We start from the raw sequence: 21,709 nt of genomic DNA on the forward strand, positions 1-21,709 counted from the left end.
TTGGACAAAAACTCTTGAGTTTTAAATACATTCATTTTTGCAGCTGAATTGAGTAGTCATACAGAAGACATACATAGAATTAGGACAGGAATGGTCAAACAAACAATACAGTTCACTTACATTTTCTCTCTCAGCTATGTATCGAAGAGCAAGTCCCAACACTTCTGCTGCAGCTGCATAAACTTCTTTATACTTTAATAAGCCCATGTTGCTGGTCAAAGCCTGAAAATACCTAACACAAAAGGTAGACCTGCTGTAAACTACTACTCCAGCATCCAATTTTTAACTCAAAAAAACCTCACCTGACCTGCCTAGGGCAATAGTGACTACTTTTAGAAGACCTGAATACAGTGCAACATGGATTTCCACCTGCAGTGTCTCAAATCCTTGACTTGGCAATTCCTGACTTTGTTAATTCCCATGAAATTGCAACCCTGGGGCCCACTGTAAAAAAGCTTACATCCTTCTAGATATTTTCGAAAATAAATGCCGTCTGCAGTTTGCAGCTACAAAAGCATTACATCTGACAGACAATAGCAAAGGGATGATAGGACAAACAATTATAATAAACGAACAATCCATCTCCCATACTTCATGCTGACAAGTTAGACTTGCTCTCTGTCTTAAGCTTATATCAAAATCATTCTCCAAAAAGCTGCATTTCTCACCTGACACGATCTATTTCACACTTTGGGTCAAAGGGAGGTAAATTGTTAGCAAGAACAATTCCCAGCAGCTGAATTCCCACCGAGTTGTCTTTTGTATCAGAGTCTCCACTAGAAAACTTTTCAAATATTAAACTGTTGGATAAAAACATAAAAGTAACGATTGACATGAAAAATCCATAATATACACACAATAAATCACTCTCTGTGTATGTACAGATATATACACACATACAACCCCACCAAACGCAGCAGCAAATACGTACATATGCATATAAACTCACATCAAAACCAGTAGAAAGCTTGTTCAGAAACAAGTAAGTATTCAGTTTCAATGAAGAAGTCTTCCCCCCGCCCACCCTAAAAAATATCTAAAAAGAGATTGTAAGCCCACACAAATTCTCTGCAACAAGTTCAGGAGCACAGCAGATCACAGAAGTCTTACTAAGAGCACACCAATATTCAGTGATAATACCCCAAATTTCAAATAAAAGGTAAGTCTTTGCAGAGATTACTCCTGCTTTTGTTGTTGTAATTCTCTACATGTTTTCCCCATCGCTCTTCTTGCTGTTTTGCAAATTAAGTTACAACCTTTGGAGAGCTCAGTTCTGGAGTTCTACTTTGTCCCTTTGTCTAGGGACAAAAAGTTTACTATTGAAGCTGAATTTACCTTTTCATCTCCTTTGATAGTGGTTCACTTATATTCTTGAAATATTGATAAAAGAAAGCAGTTGTCTAAATGCTTACCTGTAAGGTATGCAGAGACAGTTCTTCCAACACTCTATAACTGTCTTTATGATTTCCAGATTGTGTCTGAACACAGCTCTTTTTTGGTGAAAGGCATTCTTCATCAAGAATTCAAGCAATCTGTTGGCTAAAATCTCATCCTTAATATTCCCCTACAATGAACAGGAGCAAAAAGAAACATAGAGACACCAATACGAAGACATACATTGTTTTATGAAAGCAAGTAAGCAAATAAGCTATTTTTGAAGTTAATACCTAAAAGAAACAGTGGACTAATGGAGGAAATTATTACAAGTGGATAACAACAAACTCACTCACTCCTTACCAAATAGTTGCAGTAATAATAAAAATGAATTTCACATTTCCTTACTTTGGGAGTGGTTACACTTGTCCAGGAGAGGATAGTAACTACTATTTCCACTACCATGTAATGAATCCCTTCACCTCCATTATTCCCAGAAACAACAAGCTGCAGCAATGGACCAAGCCACTGCTTTGCATAAGGTCGGAAAACCTATGGAAAACAGGAGAATCAGTGATCAAGTACAAATTATCCAACTGTTCAATAACCTGTTTTTCAATAATCACTATGGGTAAGACTGCTAAATCAACCTCTTATCACTTAGCTTCGCTTCTGAAGCAACAACCACAAAAATTTTAAAATAACTTTAGAAGAAAAAGTATCTATATCTACATTCCTCATTTCTGCATAGAAACCTTAAAACCAAGTATTCACATCAAGTTAACTATTTCACTAGGGCCCACATAATACAGCGCTCACACAGAAAACCCGTCCCTAAAGAGATTTGAAAGAGTATGCCATTCATCTAGCCCCCTATTTCAGACAGCTTTACTAAGAAAGTAGCATTAAGTGTGTGCTAAAGCTTCTTGAATTAATTTTGAAATTCAGCTTTTTTGTATTTTGTATCTGGAATATTTCAGACAGAAACATTACACTTTAAAATCACTGAATGAAATAATATGAGAATGTTTTACGCAAGAATGAGAGTTAGAAAACATTTCTTCTCAGGCAAAGACACATTATGCTATCATAATATCTTTCTGCATCCAGAACATCAGCATTTAGCTCTAAGGTTTTCCAGAAGACTCATCTGTGACTACTAAAAAAACCCATTATATTTGCTCCTGCAAAGATGGCAAACATAATCAGCCATACCTCTTGCCTAGTATCAATGAATCAATTACTTATAGTTTACAGAAGACAGATATTGTAGACACCCTCTGCTTATAGAAATAGAGTTTGGAGAAAAGGTATTTAAATTACCTTCAAAATACTGGCACTATCTGGAATTTTCGGCTATGAATGCACTACTTTTTATCACAGCAAACTACTAATTCTGAATGCCCCAAAAGTCTCAGCTGATGTGATGTGGTTTTACCCCACAAGAGTTACACAGTCGATATTATAATACAACCTGTTAGGTTAACAGAAAAAAATATGAGAAAAAAATTACTCACATCCTCAGTATTAACAATAAGCTTTGCTATGAAGAGGCGAATATTCAGTGGTACTGATGGGTTTCCTAATTTACCATGCAGAAATTTCATCCAAAGAGGAAGATCTACTGGAATTGTCCCCTGAAATTTAAAAGAGAGGAGCAAAAAAAATCAACTCACTTCTTAGACCAAACAGGCTTATCAAACTAAAAAGCCCCCAGCTTGAGCCACACAGGTCGCACTATAACATAGCGAAGAAAATTAATAAATGAAGGGATTCAATCATGACTCCCTTTCGTTGGTATAATTAGGGAAAAAATGCCAACTTTTTGGTTAATACTGGCCTCCTCCACTTTGGGTGTGATCTGGTTCCTCTGCATATGTTTAATCAGAGTGGTCATAGAAGCCATACACTCATGTTGGTTGAGTTCATCCATTTCCAGTTCCATCTCATCGTTTAAAACCATGTATTCTGTGGGCTCCTGAAAAAAAAAAAAAGTTACTATAATTAATAACACCACTGTAGTTTCTTTTAAATCATAATGCCATGAGTCATTCTGATCTTATCTGTGTTTACGGATTTGACTATATGCTCAGTGTGTGCAACAGGGAATACATCAAATATGCTGTTCAGACACCTCCCAAATATATGTACCAGCTGTGCACATCTTTTACTTTCTGTGCCAACAGATGTCAACTTCATGTTACTTTGATTTTTCTACCTGCCAGGATAAGTGTGGCAACTGCTGGAAGCAGCAAGAGTTAGCTGACCCTCACAGAAATGACTTCATTTTTCCCAGCTGAAAGAATGTGTTAACACCTTCCACAGGGGGAAAGCCCTATTTTTATGGATGTGTTGTTTCACACTGACTAGCAACCACAGCAGCTCTCTCTTTTGCTACACAGAGTAAATCACAAAAGAAAATCGTTTGCAGTTAGAAATTACAACATTACTACACAAAGCAGAAAGAAAGTGCATTTCTGGTTAACCTTACTGCAGCTAAAACACCTCCTTGCTCCAAAACACAGAAACAGTTTCTCTCTTCCAATGTTAATGGTTATTTTGACAGATTTCATCTTCAGTGCCGATGACACTTTTACAAGCTTTCATTCTGTTCTATAGCAAATATCTGTCCTATCAGTATTACTGTTGATGAGATGTCTCTTCACCGCAGAAGGAACACAACTTAAAGTCTTGGAAGATACTAAATGCTGTTCTTCCAAGAGTCACAGTTAAATACAAGGTGCCACAACAGCGATACAAAAATAATTAAGTGTTCAATCTCTTGTTCCATACATTTGATACAATCAGCTTGGTCAAGTGCCTTTAAAGACCTAAAGATGAGGAAAATGTGGAAACCAGATGCCTAACAGAAATACAACCATCACAGGATAATCCTAAGAGCACTCAAAGTCAAATGCTTTTTACAACTCAGGCTGGACTTCACTCAATTTACTCAACTTGAAAAACCCAAGGTAGGTCATTGCTTTTCTCCACCTGTAGACAGTGGAGAGAGGGAAGAAGAAAAATGACCAACAGAACACAGCTGAAGTCACCCTCCCTCATCTTCTGGAGAAACCCATTCTCAGTCAAGTAGAACAAACATAGGAGAACAGAGATTTCTCTTTCTCAACTCCAATAAATGTATGCAATTGCTAGAAAGCATAAAGCTCTTTCTCGCAGCACGCAAGTCACTAAGTTACCTTTCTCCTGAAACGAGCACTGCTAGCTGTAACGTCTTGGGAGCTGTAAGAAAAACCTTGAACTCCAGTAGAAAAATCAAACTGACTCATTTCCTCACTCAAACTGCTATCCATCATATACGATGCAGAAGCTAAATACTTGGGTTCATCTAAATAGGAAAAAAAATAGACCATCAATGAAGGAAATTACAAGAAACAAGCCTTTATTGGCCACTAAAACTTGAGGGTGGGTAGGAATTGGTTGTTAGATGAAGTACATTGAATGCTTTTATTTTTTCCTGCTACAGTAGAAGCCAATTAGCAACACATCAATGAACACTGTCTGAAGGTAAGAAGGCATTTTTTCATAGTCATAAATGACTTTCATACCCTGATCACTATTCCCTGCATCCCTGGCTTCTTTTCTAATAGCAATGTACCGCTTCTTCCTTTCCAGAGGCACCTAAACAGCAAGAAATAAAGTTCGAAAATTATTTTTTTTTAATTTACAGTTTGTTTACAATTATTTATTTACAGAACTGCCAAAAAACTTAACATTGTTCCATTTAACATGAATGTAAATACCGTGCTATAAATGATTATAATTAACGCTACAGTACAACAGATAAATTACTTATTCCTACAGCTGTTCATTAGGAGAGTAAGTGTGCTAAAAAGCATATTAGAGTTACATGCACTGCAGGTGTGTTCTAAATTTCCAGTCTGGATTTTGCTCAGAAAAATGTATTTAAAACAGTAGAGCAGTACTCTGTTTTTTATTCACTACAGAATTCTCTTTCTCAATTCGTGAGAGTTGACCTGGTCTATAGCGACACTGTTAAACCCATACTAATTTTTTTACTTAGGAACACTAAAGCCCAGAAGCTCCACTCACCTCAATTTCTACAGGAAATGAATATTGACGCTTCAGATCTATCAAGTTTTCAAAAATCAGCAAGTTCTGCAAACCGAAGCATGTTTGGAAATATCAAAATGATAATTTTGCACACAATAACAATCGCATATTTTATTTCTTCTTCAAAAATAACAGATCAACATACAATACAGAAAATATGGCATGTTTACTTTCCTACATCAACATTTTAAAGAAAATTTTGCTATTCAACTACTCAAGAGGTTGTCTCTTAATCAAGTATATTCCAAGCACTGGAGAATTTAAACAATGTGTTTTTTTCCTCATATTTTAGAAAATTCATCAAGAGTGGAGGGAAAACAGGGTAAATATATCACTACTTCATTCATTCCCAAACAGACAGTAAACCTTCATCAACAATTGATATTGCATGAAGGCTGCAAGAAAGTCAGCTACAACTCCTTCTATTGCCTCACTGGGTAGTTTGTTAATAGAATTGCATGTTCTTCCAGGTTTGATTCTTCGATTTATCGCAATCAACTAAAAATCACTTTGTGTCTCATGCTCTGGAAGCCTTCAAACAGCAACAACAGCTTCTCACCTTTTCTGATTTTTCCGTAAAAAGAAAACCTTGGTAAAATTTACTTTCAGTGAAGACACAGCTGATAACAGCAATAGCACAATTATATGCTGCACAGTGATACTGTCTCCTCTTCTCCAACAGCTGACTCTCTCCTGCCATGTTTTCTGTAAATGCGTCATAGCATGACCTTAAAATACAAACAGGCAAGAAAATACCTTCAGAAGTCTTTTTTTAAAGACGCGCAGGAAAGGCCCCAACCAGAGACCAGTGAATCAACAGAATTCAAGAGATCTTCATTATTACAGCAGTATCAGCATTAAACCGCCTCAGACTTGTTCAAGGTCTCTGCAGGCAGACTGCACTGAAACGGAACCATTCAGCAATGACAAAGACAACTTCCCCAAGTATTTACACAGCAGTCCTTAGTGGCAGGAATACAAGAATAGGCCATTTTCAGGTAAGATACAGATGTGTTCCAACACATAAATAAATCTCTCTCATGGTACTTCCCCGAGAAATTATGAATGGACAGGCACGCTAAGCTATGCTATAGATTAGCTAGAGAAAACCAGTTTAGATGCAATTTTTAAAGGTCTTTTGCCCATAACAATTTATACATCTTCTGCAAATCACAACCAAGAAATTCTTTAAAGTCCTCATAGGACATGGTATTGTAAAATAAAATTAAAACGAAAAAAGAGACATGAGCAGCAATTCAGGCATCTTATATGTTTTTTTCAGGATATTAAACAAATGAAATAATTTAATTAGCTTATATATTCAGTATTAATCTTTTGTCCCCCTCTGCAGTGTTGATTAAACCAAGTTACACCTCCTGGGTGTGCTATTATATTACGAAATGTAAATGAAAATCCATCTTACAACACAGAACCATACTCTACATAAAAGTGTAAGCATACTGAAACCGAAATTGTGAAAACACGAATTAAAGGCCAAGAACCATACTGAAAAGCAAAAATAAAAAGCACAAGCGTAATAAATAGAAAAGAAATGGCAAAAAGAGGAGGCAAAAATTTTCCTGACGTAGGATTGTAGTCTATGTTAGAGATCATTCTATCAATACAAATTCAATATGTGTACTTCACGTACAATCAAAAGCTACATCACAGATTACATTTACCCTTGGGCAAATCAATCTTCTGCTTTATATGGCATACTTAAAAATTGTATCTGCCCCAAACCTAATTAGAAATTAAAAGGAAATAATAGTCTTACTTTATTAGTGTCTTGGTAAGTTCATTTCCTTCTACACTCATGGAGCCACAGTAAGCTTGATTAATTTTAGAGTCCTTGGAGTAAACATCCTCTTTTGAAAGACGCACATACATCACTTCTAGCAGCTTGTAATACCCCATTTTCTTGGTGACTTGTGTATCAAAAGTATATTCATTGGACTGGGAACAAACAAGAAAAAAACCTCAGAGAGAGAATTCCTGGATCCTGCCCTTCTTTAGTAGAAATTAGAGTAACTGTGGAGCTACTTAACAGCCTTCAGCTTACTTCTACCTTCTAAAACAGAGAAAAGAGCTGGTGATAATAAAAGACTGATAGATTCTGAGGTCCTGTGTAATACAGTTACTAAAACTATTTTGACCTGCTCTTTATCAGGGGAGTTGTTTTAACTGTAATTGGCCAAAATCATTATAGTGATGTCGGAGTAAAATAAGCAGAATAGCAGGTAACGGCTCAGACTCATGACACCTGTAAGCAAAATATACATACGTGTCACCATACTGGGTATCATTCATGAGTTTCTTTAAGCACCTCACTTTGGTGCCAACATTTACAGCAACAGAAACATGGTGGGGGTGACTCTACATAAGTCTCGGTTTTAGCGTTTTGGTTTTAATAACTGTTACTAAATGTGGATCATTTCAGCATCTTCTTTGTCCTACTGCCTTTAAACAGCTGCACCAGCAAAATCACAGAAGTGAAGAACTGCTGCGAGAGCAGAGACCTCCACTGACAACTACATTATTGCCTATAACTGTACTTTAAATTGCAGGATAGGCTGTAAATAGAGAAAGGATGATCTGTGCTTCTAATTCCTTCCTGAAGGATCTTTGCAATGATTAGAAGATGTGTTTCTTTCTCTACAAGTAAGGCACCTAATTTAAGAGCTTTCATTACTGAGGTTGACTATCTCTCTTACAACATAGTAACAAACTACTATTTTATACAGCTTTTATATTTCAAAGTTAGAACGGGTTTTTGCTTTTTTGACAGAACTTCAGACCCCTTTAGATATATATAGATAACATTACAACTTCGATTTTTATACACAGTAGGTATACAAACATACATTAACTTCAAAGCAACAGTGTGCTGGGGAATAAAGAAAAGTTTCTCAGTAATAATAAACCATGTAATTGGCACAAACTTCTGCTCCAAGATACAAGAAATTGGAAAGCAAATGGCTTCAATCAGTGTCTCACTCAAAGTTAAGCAAAATGTACATACCAACACCAGTATTTCACTAGACCTTCCCCAATCCTAAAAAAAAAAAGGTAATTCATACCTTTGTAAACCTGGAATTAAGCACATCCATAGCCTGTACTATAATCTTGCCAAAGAATTCTCTCAGTGCATCCAAACTGCAGTGCCACAAGACAGTGAGGAGGGAGCGATCCATAAACGCTTGACGGGTACTATTTGAAAGAAGGTCTTCACTCCGGAACATTTTGTGAACAGTGTCCAACAGTATCACTTGTTTGTCAGTGGTGCTCCTAAATAAGATGGAAAACTCAAGATGAAAACTCTTTTACCAGATTCCATTTATGTTTCAAACCCCCCTGACACTTAAAATTTTTTTTACTGTCTGCATTCATATCCTCTTGGTTTATCCTCCAAGTCATGCAAGATCAGGTTGAACTGCCACTTACTATGGAGCTCTCTAAAGAAAATCTCAGCTTCTTACTCTGCAACAGATGGTAAACTTGTTCATATATCATTGTTAGTTTAATTCAAAAGCAATCATTACCTTTCTCTGTCCCCTTTTTTTGCTGAACAACCTAAAAAAATATTGATCTGGTATACGTGAATGTTGGGAGCAAACAAAAAGGAAAAAAAGGAGGAGAACTCACTGTTATAAGGTCCTTCTGTGGCCTATCAAGTGTACCACTACCAGATGAACTGTTGTTCTAAATAATTTTATAAAAGGTAAAAATTCAAAAATAGGATTTGGGCCTAAGGTAAATGACTTTGTCCAGGAAACTACATGCTCCAAGTGTCACTACTTAATAGCCCATCACGAATTGGAATGTTTGGTTTTGGAAGAGACCGAAGACCTCCTCTGTGGACAGAGCTTGTTGGCTACAATTTGTCACCCCAGAAGCTTTCAATTAAATACATGTGCTGTTGTATTTTCAAAGGAGTTAAACTGACAGTGAATTACTTCGTTCAAGTGCTATCTACTTTTGTGATTGCGCGGTTATACAGGCACAGCAAATATAGGTATCGCACACAATTACCATCTTCAACTGAAGTCTGCCAGAACAAGATAATTTACAGAAGGCTTTACAAAATTTGCCCAGGCACTGGAAATGTCACCTGGAAGTTGGTGCCACTTGTTCTCACTTCAGGAATTGTTTGGAAATGTGAAGACAAAAGCAATATCCAAATTAAAACCATTATGTAAAACTTTATGGTGTAAATCATCGCTATTACAGATAACATAACAGAGAAAGCACATTTGCTTCAGCAAAAATTCAATGAGAACAAAAGCAAAATCCAATAGACCAAACTCACCTTCTGGAAACTCTTTTGAAGCTGGCTTGAAATAAGTCTTCCATGAAATGTCTGTGGTCCCTACAGAGGATTTCTGTCATTAACTGCAACAGCATTGGACTCTGAGACAATTCTAATGCATCTAAAAACTGAAAAAGAAGTAATGCATAACACAAGGAGCCACAGTGGATCAAATCAATTCCACCCAATTATGTAATTATTTTTCAATACTGATCAGAAGCAGATGCACGGAAAGGATACGCTTACTGAATGTGTATCTGTACATTAAACTTTTGGATAAAGACATAACTCGGAAACAGAAAAACTGATTTCCTTATGTGAACTGAGTCTCTCTCCAGATCCTGTGAAACACTGTTTCTAGACATGGTTCGCTTAGGCTTCTAATTACAGTTAAAAATACTGACCTTCTTAGTGCAGTCTACATAGTTATTGTGCCTCAGGGTTCCTTTGGGAAACTCATCCGACCTCATGGGAAAACTGAAAGCAACAAACTGATCAAGAGCATTCTTAAGCTCATTAAGTTTTTCTCCAGTCAAATTAGTGAAGAACGGAAGAATTATCACTGCTTGACCCTGAAAAAAAGAAATGCAGTTTCACACTACACAAAATTATCCTCTATAAAGAAAGCTGAATAGGACCACAAAATAATCAGCAGTGGCCGTGCTTACTGATTCAACAGCTCAGTGTGCTGATAAAGACATGTTGTGCAGCGGCTCATCTTTAAGGTGCTAGTTCAGAAAAAAAAAAAACGCTTTGGTCACGGCTGAGTGGGAGTTAAAAGCTAATTAGTATCTCATGGCTCACATGGCTACCAATAAGACCTTATTGTTCTTTTAAGCAAGCATCCATTATCACACAAGTCACTGATTTAACGCACCACCTGGCAGCTAAAGCAAGATCCCAAACTTCATCTATTTTGAATGTCTAACTAAAGACAGACTGACAGAGCAGCAACCATGCAAAACTGTTTCATAAGTACAAAATTTTCGGTCTTCTAGTCCAAAGCCTACGATCCAGCATCTTTTAGAACTTCCACTTTCAGTATGCAGTACTTTATCTCCCCCTGCTGACCAAGCCACATAGAGCAGTTAATCCATTGGTTCCGGTCTCATGCTTGCAGTCATGGACAACAAAATCATGTAGCCAATGCCACTCCTTGCTAAAAGCCTGAACAGCTGCCATTTCTCAAATGAACACTGTAGAGTTCTAAACTACTTGCAACTGGCAGTAAGATTTTTTCCTAAAAATTACATGCCTTTCAGTAGAGCAAGAAAAAAAAGGAGCACCTAAACCCAAAACACATCTCTGATACTGCCTTCTGTCTAAAGAAAAAAAGGACGATTTACAGTTTTTAGGATGTTGAACAGGAGAAAAATGAAAAATGGAAATTATGTCCATGTTACTGTGCAAACTAAGGTAAAATTTAAGCCAAAAAACAGGGAATTTCATGAACAACTAACATTCTAATCTGGGGAAGGTGGAGAAGCCATTGAAGTGATCAATTTACCTTAAGATTTAAGCCTAAATTCTGGTCAGTAAGTAGGCTGGTATAGGTATTAAAAACAGCTGTAAATGCTTCGTGATTGGTATTGAAAGAAACTGAGGAGTCTATCTGGAACAACAGAAGAAATAAAAAAATTAGGATTTTCCTTTTTAAACTAGTCAAAGAGATCATTGTATTGATGAATAATAAAAACATGACCTATGGAATTGTTTATTTCCAAAAAATAAACCAAATTAACAGAAAGCACATACAGAGTGATTTTAGTTGTAAAAGGACTACCAAAAAGAATTCTAAAAGCTACACAGTACAAACAATCATAACGTAGAATATTTTTCAGTTCAAAAAAATACTAAGCTCCCTCTTAAAGCCAGATTTCCTATTGGTCACTTCACTGCCAGCTAATACAGCAATACAGCTCACATTCTGTGTCCTAAAACATACCTTTAAAACAATTCAAGGTTAAAATTATTATTATAAAAGAAAATAAAAATCTCAATAAGAGATCTTTGTGTATATTTGGGCACAGCTACTTTTATAAGTTCCTAAAAAACACCAATATGATAAATAGATAAAATATGTTTTCAAAATAGAGGGTAAAAAAAGAAAAGACCCAAACCCCAATGTAACAGAAATTAAAGGTCTTTGAAATAAAGATCTTTCTGCAGTCTCTTGATACAGGTAGAACTCCTCCGTTGTGACTTTCTGGATCCCAACATGACAAATAATGGTATCAGAGGCTGCTCAGTTTCCAAGCTTATTCCCTGTGCTTTTACCAATTCTCCAGAAGGAAAAAATGAAGCTAAAGCATGAGAGCAATTTCGAAAAAAAAAAAAAAAAAAAAAAGAGGGAAAAAAGCAAAACCTAGTAATTTGTCTATCCAAAAAAATTTTTGTACTTTTGCAAAATAGCAAGATACCAGATTCTGATATTCTCAAACTTTCCCAAACATAAAACATCAGAATGAAAAGCGTTTCTTTAAAACAAGATACAATTCCTACAGAATTAGAAGAGTTAACTGGATTTTATAAAGCAACGCATACCTGGAGAACTTTTGCCAGCAGGGTTAAGACTGCCATTTTGCTATCAGAAGCTGAGCCTTTGGCCCACCAGCTGTCAAGTTTCCTCCAGTTTCTTAGTACAGCCGTGACCAGTTTCACTCCTTGCTGCTTGCGTATGGTACGCTCCCTAAAACTCTGGTCTAACATGCCATTCAAAATGCTGCCAACCTGGAAGGAAAACCAACAGGTAGATTTTTGAATCCCAAGTTAAATGATGACAGGATCTCTTCACTGGTATGGGCAATCATGAAAGAAGGAGAACCTAACACCTGACTGAAAGGTGGTTGTTAAAAGAAAAGGACGAAAATCCCTTCAACTTCTGTCTGACCTACTCTCTGCCCTAAAAGCACCTAAATTAGAAGCACCTTTCTCTTTTTTGACTGTGTCAGAAAACTAAGATTAGGATCTAAAATTAGAAGATCTTAATTCTATCCCATATCCTTAAATATAACTGTATTTAATGGAAAGTAAACGTCTAAGGAGCTATGAAAATCCTACCCTGACATATCAGCAAACTTAACTTTAAGAAATCACATAGCAATGCTAGATTTAAATCTCAGAAACACACAGAAGTCTGTCTGCATAAAATTAAAAGCACGCAGCTTTCTAAAAAGAGACTTCTATCCAATTTACTCCTGTTTCATTCAGAGTACAATGCTGCAATTCCTTCCCATATGTTTTGTGTGAATGTGGATAAATAAATGATAATCCAGAATGACTCTAAAGATCAATACTTGAAAATTTTAATTAGCGTGAAGCTGAAAAATAAGAGAAATAGCATATGTGCTAACTTATTTGTACACATTTTGAAAAGAAACATAAACCACAGCATACCAGATGTGAAGTAAGTACACTTCAATCTCTTTTCTTCACAGTCTAAGTAAGACCTGACTAAAACTAATGGTCACTGACTTCCAAACCTGAATTCTGTGTTCTCCTCTTGAATTGTTGGCAAACACCTAATAAACTGGATTAACGTTATCAACCTTCTGATTTCACCAGATTTGGATGGGTACAGTACAATAAACCTTATTTTTTCTCCCCTTATGTCACAAATTCATATAACTAAAGAAAAGGTATCTTATCAAATGTAATCCATAATACATTTTTTAAGTCAGGCAAAGAAGAACAGCAGATAGGAGACAACAGAAAAGTGTTTGTTTGACCCAATTTGAATACTTACCTTAATTAAATTAATGAAGACTCTTTACACTATTGCCACATGTAGCTAGTGTAAATTTACCAGAGACACTTTTAAAAGTAAATCTATTGTGGCATGCTCTGCACAGGAAACACTAAAGTCATCACAAGCACCAGCCTTTTACAAAATCTATACATCTCTCTACAATCAAATTAAATGATTTCTGGTATCATAAAAGATTACACTCCCAGTGTTCTAGAACGTTACTTGGAAGCAACACCTTTAAGCATTTTTATCTTGGATAAAAAAAGATTCAATTATTTTCAGAATGATAATCTACTTTCCTGAACATCATCTTAAGCAAAAGGGAAAGTAGAATTTTGATCTTTCTTTTTGACCCAGCAGCACTGAAAGAAAGCTTCTAAATTGTAACACACTTCCTTTGTGGACCTGAAGGTGAGCTCTACATTAGTTTTGTTTTATCCGAAACGAATCCAGCCCACATGCTCCAGGACGACTCTACAATGAAAATCAAAGCACAGTAAATGGGAACAATCAGACTTCCTTTGAAAGGACATTCTTGGTCTGAAGCACTGTTCATAAACTTCAGGATAGGTAATAGGTAAGCAGTTTCCACTTAGTTTGACGTGAGACATCAGCCTAAGTTATGTCAGGTTGCCAGAGGTAGCACCAGTAGGCCATGACAAAAAAAAAAAAAAAAAAAACCAACCCAAAAACCTATCAATGCAATGCTATCCAAAATGCAACCAAATGCACTTTTTCCCCCACTACACACTCAGTTACATCCACCTATAACAACAAAAGACGTGTTAGTTCTAACATTCTGATTTGACTTTGTCCTTTTAAAGAAGTCCAATACCATTTGGGGATTGCTGACAGATGATTCCATAAGCTGGACTATGATCACATCCAGGTTTTTCAGCAGCTGTTGATTGATGGTTTCTGAGAATAGGCTGTAGAAATACTGTCCATGAGAGAAACTGATCAGGTTCTTCTGGGATGCTCCTGATAACGGCACAGACACCACCACTGTGTTCAACAGCAGACTTACTAGCTCCTCACACTGTGAAAATTAAGATATAGACACAGAGTTAACTCAAGCAGATAAAGTTCCACTCATTTCTTATAAAAACCCATAAGTTCTTCAAAGCTTCCATTCCAAACTCTTATTACCAGAAATCACAAAAATAAAGCACAAACAGATCACTGAAATTCTTGTTATCTACAACTGTCACTCAATTAAGCCAAAGAATCCTTACAGTTCCTCTGTAGGATTATGAATAAAACATCGGCCTCATCTACCCAAAATATGGGTAGAAGACTATTGATGCTGAATATTAAACGATGATTCAGTATTAAAACTGGAGAATTGTAGCCTACCTGGTCATCAATAGCAAAGGCTAGCTGCAGGAGTCTGTCAGCTAATCGCTTACTGCTGATGTCTAACGATGGAAGAGGTATCCTTTCACCCCCAGGTGCAATACCTTTATAAACAACTGAAAGAAGCTTAGAACCAACTGAAAAATGCCCTTTATCCTATGGAAATAAACAAACAAGTGACAATTAATATAAGCTGAAAAAATAACAGAAAGGCCTTCCAAATCCACACTTGAACTCGGGGTCATTTTCTTATACAGTGATGCAAATATACCGTGACAAGACACCTTTCTAACTGAGGAACAAGATTTTAATGAGACAATCCTGCTGCATACAAAGTTCAGAAGAAACTAATAGTCATTTGAAAAATCTTTGAAAGATTCTGACTGTTTTCAGGTAACAGCACTGCTACAGAAATAAAACTAAGCCCTTAGTCAGAACAGGTGGGTCACAAAAGGTAAACCATGCAGCTCCTTGAATACCACCATCCTACACTCATAGGTTTAGCTTTTGTTCAGGTCTACAGGATATATGGCAAACGCCCCACAGAAATTAACTATTTTGTTACTTGCTAAGTATAGCCTTGCTCACTAGTAGACAAATTCTTTCAGTTCTTGTGGCTGTTGCATAGCCTGTTTCCTTTCAATTGGCCAAAGTAAAATAATTGACTACAATCAGAAACTTAGTAGGAAAAATTCTTTTGAGTAATATAGCCTAGAACCCCACCCCCAACTACTCTCCATCCTGTTTCCCTGCAACTCAGACTCCCTATATTGCTTCTGATCAGCCAGAACGTCTTCCTTTTCTAATTTCCCCCATCATTCTGAATGTTTAAAAATTGTTGAAAAATGCCTCCTTTATAAGATAGTAAATCCCCATTTTTTGAGCTTTCAGTATTGTGAAGCTCACTAAAAGGAAGTTTCAGGTAGATTCTGGTTGCCTCGAGGCCCTGGAAATTGGAGAAAGACAGACATAATTACGAAGATCGTTCAAACCTCAGTGTTGCGTTACTCAGATTTGTAGAGTAAACATAAAACATTTATTTCTGCCCCTATTCAACACCAGCTCTTTACTGTTGATCTCATTTTACACAATTTCTTCACCTGATCTGTTCTCCGTTTTCACACTGGCCTTTTACATAGGAAAAGCTCTTTACTGTATAAAAATATTCACCGTTATTTTCTGGGTAAACAATTACCTGATTGTGAAGAACAGAATGAAGCAGGCCAGACTTCTGGAGTTGCTTGCAGGCAGAAAGGACGGCACTAAACCTAACTTGATCAAAACGTGCATCTGAATTAAACAGATCAACAGAACAAAGGTCCTCAAGGCTAATGAGAAAAGAGAAGCAGTAACATTACATCGGTGGGGAGCTCCATGTGCAACCATACACAACATTATTTGCTTTCCATTTCTCTTGGTGAGTGGCATTTGTTCTGGATTCACGCTCACCAGAAAGTCCCTACTTACCTCTGCAGCGTTATTCTTTTCTTTATGCACAGTTTCAAAGATTCCTTATAGGGAGATTTCATCAAAGCTTTCATGAGTCTTACTGAGATATCTGGGAGATTTTTCATGACTTGCACATCAGCGGTGTTAAAGCCTATGTGTGATGGATCACACACTGTCATCACCAGAAGCTCTATAAGGGTTGCATTAAGCAATTCCTTCTCAAGTAGCTAGAAAGAATAAAACATTAAATAAAAGCTTTATTTAGAAACCCATTTAGATTTCCTTATTTATTCTTCATAACTTATCATTAGTCCTTGTATCTAAAATAAAACAAAACATGGAATGGTAACTATTCTCACTAAATGACATTTTATTTCTCTGTGAAATGTCTGACTTTCAATCAGTTGTGCTAATACACAGAAACTTAAGTATTTATAAAGATATATATAGGATATATGCTATCTCATCAAACTGCACATAAGATCTTTTATGTCCACATAGGCCTGTTTCAGTCTTGATTATACACCTGTAGTCACTATGAAATCCAAATGTACACCTCTGTCTATTAGAGATTAACTTAAAACAAGAGATGGTCAGTCTCAGAACTAAACCTGACCGTGTAAATTTCATTAGAGACTCAGAAGTACTATACTGTATATACTTAAATACAGTTTATATTGCACCAAAGCTAGGCAAATGGAGACACCCAAGTATTATACTGAATTCAAGAAAGAATTGTCACAATCTGCCTTTTCGCTTTTTAAGCGGATCCACACATTTAAGGCCATCAGAAGTCATGCAAGAAATATTCATTGCAAGTACTCCAGAGAATGACTGTATCGTAATCAATATACAACTGGAATGTACAGGAAATATTAATTTCTGCAATCAAAACTACATGAACCACTAGAATTCAACTGTGCAACAGAATACTTTTCACTTACATGCGAAGACTGTAAGTCTGTGACACTTAGTCATCAATTTCAATTAAAGCACCACTAAAGATGATGTTCTCCAGCAAGCTAACCTCACAATTAAATCACAGTCTTTAACTACATATAAAATTTGTATCTTTTATCCACTATCGACTTCAGTGCTTACCTTCCAGAAATCCTGCTGGCAGGTTTCCAGGATCATGGTGACAAACTCCATGATTCGGACAATAATTGTACACTTGCTGTAATTATACACATCTCTCTCTTGTGGACTGAACATGCTGCCTTTCGAACTGCAATCAAAGCACTGCTCTGCTGCATGGATATCATGCAAAGCAATAGTTTCAAGGAAGAACTGCACAGCTTCCAAGAATGAGGATCTTTCATTTCCACCTAAGAAAAATCACACTAAGTTGAAATGATACAGCAGCTCTCAAATTTTAAATATATTACTTTGTGTTTGGAGGAAAACAGTTGAACTGAGATAACAAACACCAATCCAGCACATCTGACACCAGTATTTTCTGAAAATCCTATGCCAGTTCCAAACATTAACATTCTGGGCAGTGAAGTGTAGCTTTCTACTTACTGATCATTACAAGCACTCATGATAATGATAATGACTTAGGCATGTGTAATAAAGAGGATAAAAATTTTAAATCCCCAGTTTTGAATAATTTAGCCCTATGCCAGCTGCATCCAACAATGATCTTACAGTACTGTTTTAAACCAAGACAGAGACAACACTGACAGATGGACTACCTAGAACTTGTACAAGACTTCATATATGAAGTAACTATGCAACTGTATTAACAGTGATAAAAAGCATTTTGTTTAGTCTTGCATGAATAATTAAAATAACTTTTTAAGAGACCCAATGGCTACACAGGGTATTGTTATGCACCCGATCAAAACTCAAATACAAGGTTTTTGGACCTGATGCAGTTGAAGCATCAGGAAATGAAGAAAGGCAACACGTACAGGGCTCAAAGTGAAAAGGGAAATTCTTTCTCTGCTTTCTGATAGCTCCCTCCAGACATTAATAAGGAGCAGGTAAACAGCTTTGGAAGGATTAAAAAAAAAAGACCCAAACAACAACAACAACAACAAAATTAAAACCCTCTCTCTTAGTAAAAGAAGTGGCTGGTGATTGGATGACTGAGAGACAGACATTTAAAGGTATATTTCTAGCACTAAAAAAAACATTTTAAGATACACTATTAACAATGTACTTCATCAAAAACCATCCAGTACACCAACTGTCATTGAAACTTTTGGGAGTGTTTGTAAAATTCATCAACTCTACACTTAAGGAAAAAGCTTAAAGTCCAAGTTAGGAACTCATCTTGGAGGGGCTTTGTGTAACAGACATGAATGAACCTAATGCAACAGTTAATTGCTCACCCAGTATTTCATGAGGTTTGATCATACGCAGCTCAAAGAATGTATTGTAGCAGTCCAGTGCTGCTAAGAACATATCCATCCACCGCATGACAGCCTGTAAACTGAAGGGCTCCTGCACACCACGAAGAGTTGGCTGAGAAAGAATCCCAGATGGACTTTTGGCATCACTGCCACCTCCTTCAAATTTATTAATGAGGAAAGAAACATCTTGGTTTTTTAGAACATCAGCCAGCCAAGAAGATGGAGACATGTTTCCTGATAGAAATAAAACCAGAAATACTAATTCTATAGGAAGAAAACATTTCTATCTAGCAAGAAATTAGAGGCAAACGGACTGATATGCCCAAACTTTGTGTTTTAAACTGGATTTTCTAGCAGAGAAGGTATTAGTTCTGGTCTAGCCTTGGTCATACTACTTAAATTACCCACAAGGAAGAGGTCAATTTGTGAGATGCTCCCACTAGTTCCCAGTCAGCAAATACTGCCTTCATAGTTGGATACAACAGCAGTTCTGGGGCTCTAAGTTCTCCTTCCTGGTCGGAAGGAAGTTTGCAATAAAACCCTTTTCTATGCCCACAAACCCCCCAAAAGCCCTGAGATTGTCACAGTATTTGATTTCCAGTATGAGCAACTACTCAGTTTCTATTTAACAGCACAGAGTGAATAGACATTTACTTCAAAAATATTTTTTCCTGTAATAAATAGTTTGCACAGAAAACAGGGGGAAGGCACACACGCTATTTAGAAAGCAAATATAATAGTGCATTGTGACTTACAGTACCTGGTAATAAAGGAACAAATTCATAGAAGAGCTCCATGGCTTTATGTCGGCACTCTGCCTGAGGTCGTCCACACTGCACTAAGAGCCACATGACAACGTCCAGAAGACACACTGACTTAGCAGCTGGAAATCCTCTGCAGAAAAATATTAGGGATTAACAGTCTTCGTGTCATCTACCAAGAAACCATAGTCTTCCAGTTGAAAAAAATCAAAATGTTTCACAAGCATTATAAATATCCTTTTACCTATCTAGACACAACCCATGTGCACTACAAGGAAGAGCTCTTCTACTAGCACATCCTGCACTGCTTTCCTTCTTCCCACTGGATCCCCAGAGCACAGTCTTTGCAGTAAGGTTTTTAAAAAGCAGAATCAGGTCTCTCTTCTTCTCTTTGTAACACTCAAAGAGACAAAAATGGAGACTAAAGCTTAGACAAGCCCGCACAGTTTTCCCCTGTCCCTAATTATCCAGTTCCCTGACTTACCATATACCACAGCAGTGAGCCAACTCCCAGACTCTACTTGCCTGATTCTTTAGGGTCACAGGACAATTCGGGTCAGAAGTAACCTCAGGAGATCTCTAGTCCAACCTCCTGTGCCCAAGGCATGGTCAGCTATGAAATCAGACCAGGTGACTCAGAGCTTCATCCAGACTCACAGAATTGTAGGGGTTGGAAGGAACCTCTAGAGATCACCTAGTCCAACCCCCCTGCTAAAGCAGGTTCACTTAGAGCAGGCTGCACAGGATCGCATCCAGGCAGATTTTGAGTATCTCCAGAGAAGGAGACCGAATACTGAATCCATTCTTGTATATCCAGCCTGACACTGAATCCATTCTTGCTTCTTCCAGCTTTTTCACTACCCCTTTTTAGTCACTGATCATCCTGCTGCAGCTTGTCCTACTTTTGCTAACACTTACAGCAATAAAAAACAAAACAAAACAAAAACAAAACAAAACAAAAAAAAAAACCACAAAACTTGGGAGGAGTTTCCTCCAAATGCTTTGTAACATCAGCGCCAACGTTATTATAAACACTGCTGTGAGGGGCACATACTTTTCTTTCCCTTTTCTTTCCCTTTTTGTCCCTACCGGACTAAAGCAAGCTCTCTTCTGAGCACACCATGCTGGAATAAAGAATGACCATCCTGACCCTTTTTCATGATATCCAGCATTTCTCACCAGTGGTTCAACAGATGTAGCAGGAGATCTCTATCAGCACTAGTCACAGGATGAATTCCCCATTCAGTCCTAAGTATTCATGGACTACATACATCATTAACCAAAATGTAATATTTAAAAAGCAAAATAAAGGCAAATTGCTGACCGTGGTACTCGCCGTTTTCCTTCCTTGTTCAGAGAAGGCGCTTTGTGCTTGATTATGCGCTTCAGGTGATTAATAGCATCACAACATTGTTGAGTAGTACCTGTTAGAAAGAGAGAATCGACATGTATAAATAAATGCTAGTAACTTGGTTAAATGAATCAAGGTATTATCACTATAGAAATGGTACAAGAGACTTAAATACAAGATAACATCTATCACCTCCAATAGTCTATGCTTCTACAGTAAATTTTTCAATGCCACAGAACAAGATCATAAAATAGCAGACAGGTCAACATGGCCTGAGCCAACTGTGAGGCCTTTGCTATAAAACTGTGTATTTTCTTTTCCACGCTCATGCTTAGAGAAACTGTAAACTTTTCCCACATGAATATTTCTTCTAGGGCCACTTCTATCATATCCTGAACTGTTTCTCTGAAAGAAATAAGTCTTTGTAACATCAGTTTTTGGTTTTATGTTCTAATTACTTTTAATTGATGAAAGTCAGAACCTGGGGAAAAAAAAGAAAAAAAAAAAGAAAAAGAGAAAAGCAAGTTTACTGAAGAATCATTAGTATTGTGGAAGAGGTCACAGATTCTTCACACAGCTGCATACTGTTGTAGAGAAGAGTAAGAAGGCAAACAGGAAAGGGTATTACAAAATTGTAATCTTCCACAAAATAAAGAGAAATACCAGTTTTTCAAGCATTTTGTTTGTTATAAAAGAGTAGACTTCAAGATTCTCATCAAGCTACATTTTTACAATGTGTAACTGCAAAGCCAGGACTCAAATCATTTCACCCTCATCATTTTTACTGTTACTATAAAACCGTAAATCATGGTAAATGTGAAAATGTTCTTTCTCTTGAGCACAAAATCTTCCACCTTTATAACTTGCAAGGAGTCAATTCAAAGAGTTACTAAGTAGATATCAAAT

At 36.8% G+C, this 21,709-nt stretch overlaps 1 protein-coding gene across 1 annotated transcript in view; it reads right to left on the reverse strand.

Moving 5' to 3' along the window:
- The window catches only part of PRKDC (protein kinase, DNA-activated, catalytic subunit), a gene marked incomplete at its 5' end in the record, with an annotated part of 88,385 nt that overhangs the window by 42,264 nt on the left and 24,412 nt on the right, over window positions 1-21,709 (reverse strand). The window contains 24 exons of the mRNA XM_082479176.1: window positions 121-232; window positions 669-800; window positions 1,413-1,564; window positions 1,783-1,926; window positions 2,892-3,011; window positions 3,215-3,352; window positions 4,575-4,723; window positions 4,944-5,016; window positions 5,449-5,514; window positions 6,029-6,197; window positions 7,247-7,425; window positions 8,550-8,757; window positions 9,779-9,906; window positions 10,183-10,350; window positions 11,286-11,390; window positions 12,323-12,508; window positions 14,362-14,565; window positions 14,883-15,038; window positions 16,078-16,210; window positions 16,350-16,558; window positions 17,433-17,659; window positions 18,671-18,925; window positions 19,452-19,585; window positions 20,777-20,876. Of these exons, the coding sequence (XP_082335302.1) occupies window positions 121-232; window positions 669-800; window positions 1,413-1,564; window positions 1,783-1,926; window positions 2,892-3,011; window positions 3,215-3,352; window positions 4,575-4,723; window positions 4,944-5,016; window positions 5,449-5,514; window positions 6,029-6,197; window positions 7,247-7,425; window positions 8,550-8,757; window positions 9,779-9,906; window positions 10,183-10,350; window positions 11,286-11,390; window positions 12,323-12,508; window positions 14,362-14,565; window positions 14,883-15,038; window positions 16,078-16,210; window positions 16,350-16,558; window positions 17,433-17,659; window positions 18,671-18,925; window positions 19,452-19,585; window positions 20,777-20,876 (3,647 nt within the window). The remainder of the gene's footprint in view (window positions 1-120; window positions 233-668; window positions 801-1,412; window positions 1,565-1,782; window positions 1,927-2,891; window positions 3,012-3,214; window positions 3,353-4,574; window positions 4,724-4,943; window positions 5,017-5,448; window positions 5,515-6,028; window positions 6,198-7,246; window positions 7,426-8,549; window positions 8,758-9,778; window positions 9,907-10,182; window positions 10,351-11,285; window positions 11,391-12,322; window positions 12,509-14,361; window positions 14,566-14,882; window positions 15,039-16,077; window positions 16,211-16,349; window positions 16,559-17,432; window positions 17,660-18,670; window positions 18,926-19,451; window positions 19,586-20,776; window positions 20,877-21,709) is intronic.

The sequence above is a fragment of the Vanellus vanellus genome, assembly GCF_965231255.1.
Source record: "Vanellus vanellus genome assembly, chromosome: 2".
Classification (NCBI taxonomy): Eukaryota; Metazoa; Chordata; class Aves; order Charadriiformes; family Charadriidae; genus Vanellus; species Vanellus vanellus.